The sequence below is a fragment of the Mesitornis unicolor genome, unplaced genomic scaffold, assembly GCF_000695765.1.
Source record: "Mesitornis unicolor isolate BGI_N332 unplaced genomic scaffold, ASM69576v1 scaffold22970, whole genome shotgun sequence".
NCBI classification, from domain to species: Eukaryota; Metazoa; Chordata; class Aves; order Mesitornithiformes; family Mesitornithidae; genus Mesitornis; species Mesitornis unicolor.
In genome coordinates, this window is record NW_010156540.1 from 9,748 (window position 1) to 14,401 (window position 4,654).

A 4,654-nucleotide genomic window follows, 5' to 3' on the forward strand; every position below is an offset into this window, starting at 1 on the left:
AAGCCCGTTCTGCTGCGACACGTTCCTTTTTCCGAAGAAAACATTCATCTTCACGGTGTCAGCTCCACAAGGCCTCTGCTGGGAACGCACGTGCTGGCGTAAGGCCACTGAAAATACGGTAGGAGGACAGAAATCAGGAGGCACTTAGGTTTGCAATACTTCTATCCGTCACCAAACGCTTCCTGCTTAAGATGAGGCACGCTGGAAGGAGTCACGAAGAAAGTAAAACTAAAATAGTGCTGTTTTAAAGCGCTTCAAGAACAGGTAAGGTACCTACAGGTCACATCTGGGCGGTGAAGATAAATACGAGTCGAGCTTGCTGCCCCTTCCCACATCCGGATGGAAGAGGACTGTATCGGAGTGCGCTGTGCTTTGCCATGGCTCTGATCGGACGTACGATGCCAAATCCTCATCCCCAGGCTCCCGCCTGTGCTCGTACTTCCTGCCACGCATCTCTGAAGCTCCCAATCCATGCGTTTTTAAAGCATTTCCTAGCCAAATCCCACGCAAAGATTCGTAATTAATCAGGAAGTACATTAAAGCAGGAATCCTAGCTTCAAACACATGATTCCAGCAAGGGATTTATGGGATTTCTAACCAAAAAAAATAGACCTGAGAAATCATAAGTCAGCTATGGTATCACAGTCTTCATAATGGAGTTAGACAAGAAAAGTTTCTCCCCACCCTCCTTAAATTACTGCCACATTCTAACAATTGCAACAATTTCACTGAAGTGTGGACTTGGGATTTTGAAGGTGGAATGGATTTTCTAGGATAATACACACATTTTTTAAAGGTCAAATTTGTCACTTTACAGGTAACTTAGACATAGGTCTGCTATAAAATTACAACTTTAGTCAACTTGAAGCTACACTGGAAGAGATTAAGCCTGAATTTCTGCAGAAATTGGCAATAATGTGTTCAGCAGCAGCTTTTAGCCACATATCGAGAAGTCTGACAGGATTTGGATTTCTCTACTCCTGCTGTAAACTTCTAGTTAAAAAAAATAAAACAAACCAACACACAAAGTTACTGAAATAAAACTGTCTTTTTTTTGCACATCACTGTAACATGAGCTGCTTGAGGTTGTCGTGGAGGATGGTATCCTTGACATCGCGGAAAACTAGCCGGATGTTTTCTGTGTTAATAGCAGTGGTGAAGTGGTGGTAGAGGGGCTTCTGCTGCTGGTCCCGGCGTTTCGTACGAAAACAATCCACCAGGAATTTTTGGACATCCGTTAAGCAGTGGGGATCCCCTGCAAACTCCGGAAAATAGTCTTTGATGCTGACTTTTTGTACTTTTTCCTCAAGCAAGTCCGTCTTGTTTAAGAAGAGGATGATGGAGACGTTGCTGAAAACCCGGTTATTGACTATCGTTTCAAAAATGTTCAGCGACTCCGTAAGGCGATTCGTTTCCCGATCCTCCATAAGCACTTGGTCAAACTCACTTGAGGAAACAAGGAAAAGTATCGACGTGACGCTGTCGAAGCACTCGAACCAACGTTTCCGTTCCGACCTCTGCCCACCTACATCAACCATTTTGAAAGGAACATTTTTGATTTCAAAGTCGTACTCGTGAATCCCTTTCGTAGGCCTTCGTGCCAGCAGTATGTCTTGCTGCGAGGGAAGGTAATCCTAAAAAACATAAAATAAAGGAGAGTTGGCCAGTTAGGATACAAGTCACAGCTATGGTGATCACAGCTGACTCGAGCTCAAGAATAAAGCTTGCAGAGGAACAGCATGAAGTTGTGATAAGCATACACGTGGATGTCTATTTAGATGCTAACACTGAAGCATTTTGGACAGATCTAGAGTCCAAAGCAGGAAACACAGCCAATATGAATGCAAATCACCTACCCCAGAGAACTGCAGCTTTGCATCTGCCCATGCCATAAACAACCTTAGGGGTGTACCATCAAATCCTCGCGTCAGTCACCCTAATTCTGGATTATTTTATGCTTCATTCATCTTCCCTCAAAGCGGGGAAACACGCTGGCTGCAAGGCAGCAAACAGGGCCTAGAACGGGTTTCTCAAACCAGCCACCGCAGCGGTGTCCCATGTACCCGCAGCTCTGCAGCCTGCCTTTCCCCCCCCGATTTAAATAACCAAGAAAAGCGGTTTTTTTTTACTATTTTTTGACTGTTACATGAGCAGTCATCATCAACGGATGCAGATGCTAAGAGGAAGAGGAATTCTTATTAGTCAGCTTCAGACGGTGTGAAATTGAAGACTCGTGGTGGGTGGGGATTTCTTCATTCTCAGAATTACACTTTTGCATGAGGTCCAAGCCTTTCTGCTGTTTAAAAAGTGCATCTATAAGAGCCAGCTGACGCTGAAGTTTAAAGCTTTGTTGTCCATTTGTTATGGAAACTCTTCCATACATTTTTCCACCATTTCTCACAACTTCAGAGAGAGTGATTTACGTTTCTGAGCTGGAATTTTAGTCTCCTCTTAGCGAGTGAGCTACGATCTTCCTTTGACAGTGCCAGACCTGGAGCTTTATAAAGATGTGTAAGATGATGGTCCACAAAGTCTGATTCAATGAAAAAGCTGTGGCAGGGGGGGACAAGCACACAGCCCCATGGCAATTCAAATACTGGTATTCCAAGTTTAAGGGAGTTGGGCAAGCCTTTAAGAAATTTAAAAGTCATGAAGTGAGTGTAATGTTCCAGAAATTCAAAGATTGCTTTGCTTTACGATGTCAGCTCCAAGTGAAAGTGGCTATAGAGACCATTTGGTTTGAACTCCCGGGTCTCTTTATTTGAGCTGCCCATGACTACAGCACTGATTTTGATCATGGCATGAATTACACAGCAGCTCTCTGAAGCACAGGCTCCCCCCGTGCACTTTTTGCTGTAGTGCTATTACACATCCCAGACGTGCACCACTGAAACCTGCAGTACCACGTCCTCTCCAAACGGAGCACTAGAGACGTGCTTCCACCCCTGTCTGATTAAAAAAAGCAACTTTAAAAGAGAATGAGATTTTTCTCTTTATTTGTAACTTTTATCTCGGGATTTTGAGTAAAGCTGCCTGTTAACATTGAGGCAAGAGAACGTTGCAGGCTCAACCCTTATTCCCTCTTTCAAACAGGAACATAAAATCTGTTGTTATTCTCAAGCTCTCAGAACAAAACCAGAAAGCCTTAGGAAAGCTCAGGACTGACTGAAATTATTAAAGTAAATAAATAAAATCAATTATAATAATAGGCAGAGCCACATCTACCTTCAATACTGAAACAAGAGCACAAAGCAAACACTTCTGGGAGTTGGCCTGTCCTGTTTATTCAGTGAAGCTTTCAAGAGCAAAGAGCTTATCCCCAGAATTCCTGACAAACTCCCTCTCCAGCATTATTACTCATTTCAAATTCCTTCCACACTTGCAGCCACAAATAAAATCCTTCCAAGTGCTCTCAAGCCCTGCACGCACAGACCCACCATGGTTTAGACCAGATAATGCAACAGCCTGCACAGGAGGGCACTGGAAGCCAAGTGCTGGTGCACAGCCACCATCTGGCTACAGGAAACCAAATACAACAACTCTTAAATCCCCCAGTACTTCAGCTATCTTTTTGGGGGATGGTTTTCTCCCTGATGCCCAAATCCTTGGGTACTGGAGCTTACCACCGTAGCAATTCTGAATTAGCCCCTTTCTCACTGTTGATCCCATTCTCCAGATCTGAAGGCTGCAGCACTTGGTATTTTCCTGGGGCAGCATCAAGTATTATTTTCAAGGTCCTCTCACTGTAAAGTGGCTCTTTTCCTGCAAGCATCCCCAAGCACGCTCTCCATTTCTACACTTTGCCCGATCTTCCATGTTGACCGTTTTCTTTTTCACCTTCTTCCATTTTGGGTTTTTTCTGGGGGGAAGTTTTGTTGATTTTTTTGTTTTATTTCCCGTACAGCTCCATTTGCCTGCAAGCACAGCTCTTCCCAAGGATATACCCTGGTATCGACTCAGAACATGTGCTTGCTTCCCAGATTATCTCCTTCCTCAAATTTACTACAGTGTTTTCTTCTAAAGGACTTCGTTAGGTTATCAGGTAGTGCTTTTGCCCATCACATCACTGTTTGCCTAGTTAAAATCAGAATTTAAGGCACGAATAAGATCCAATCACAACATGGAAAGCAAGGAGGTATTTTGGATACGTATTGTCTGCACTGGCAGTTGAAATAACAACAAGCAGTTGCAAGGAATCCAGCCAATCCCACGTGCCTATGCCAGCTCCTCTTATTTTGCTGATCTGATTAAATCTGAACATTAAGTTCTTTTCCCTTCACACTGTTATCATCGGCTGCCTTTGGGCAGGAGGCAGATGAATTGCAGGTCTGGCTGTTTATAACCAATTCAGTTGCAAGGCAGCTCAGTTGTATCAGATAACAGATAAGAAGGGTGAAATATTAATACAGTTTGAGGAAATACTCATTAGACACATCTTGAAGGTAGATAAGAAAAAAAACCCAGAAGAACCTATCAAATATTTCACTCAGTTATAACATTTAGCTGGCATTTTTTTCACAAAAAACTAACATTTTCTATGACAGCAGGTTTTGAAGAGTCCCCCCTGTAGCTCAACACCATTTGGTCTGACTTTAAACTGGAAATGCTGTAATTCGGAGCTCAGCATCCTCACAGCAACATCAGACCTTCAATA

At 43.3% G+C, this 4,654-nt stretch overlaps 1 protein-coding gene across 1 annotated transcript; it reads right to left on the bottom strand.

The window, feature by feature from the left end:
• Window positions 1-836: 836 nt before the first annotated feature.
• GNA13 (guanine nucleotide binding protein (G protein), alpha 13) lies at window positions 837-2,629 on the bottom strand (the record flags this gene model as incomplete). The annotated part of the gene is made up of 2 exons (XM_010193544.1): window positions 837-1,634; window positions 2,598-2,629. Coding segments are annotated over 2 exons (605 nt in total), but the record flags the coding sequence as incomplete, so codon positions are not given.
• Window positions 2,630-4,654: the final 2,025 nt, after the last annotated feature.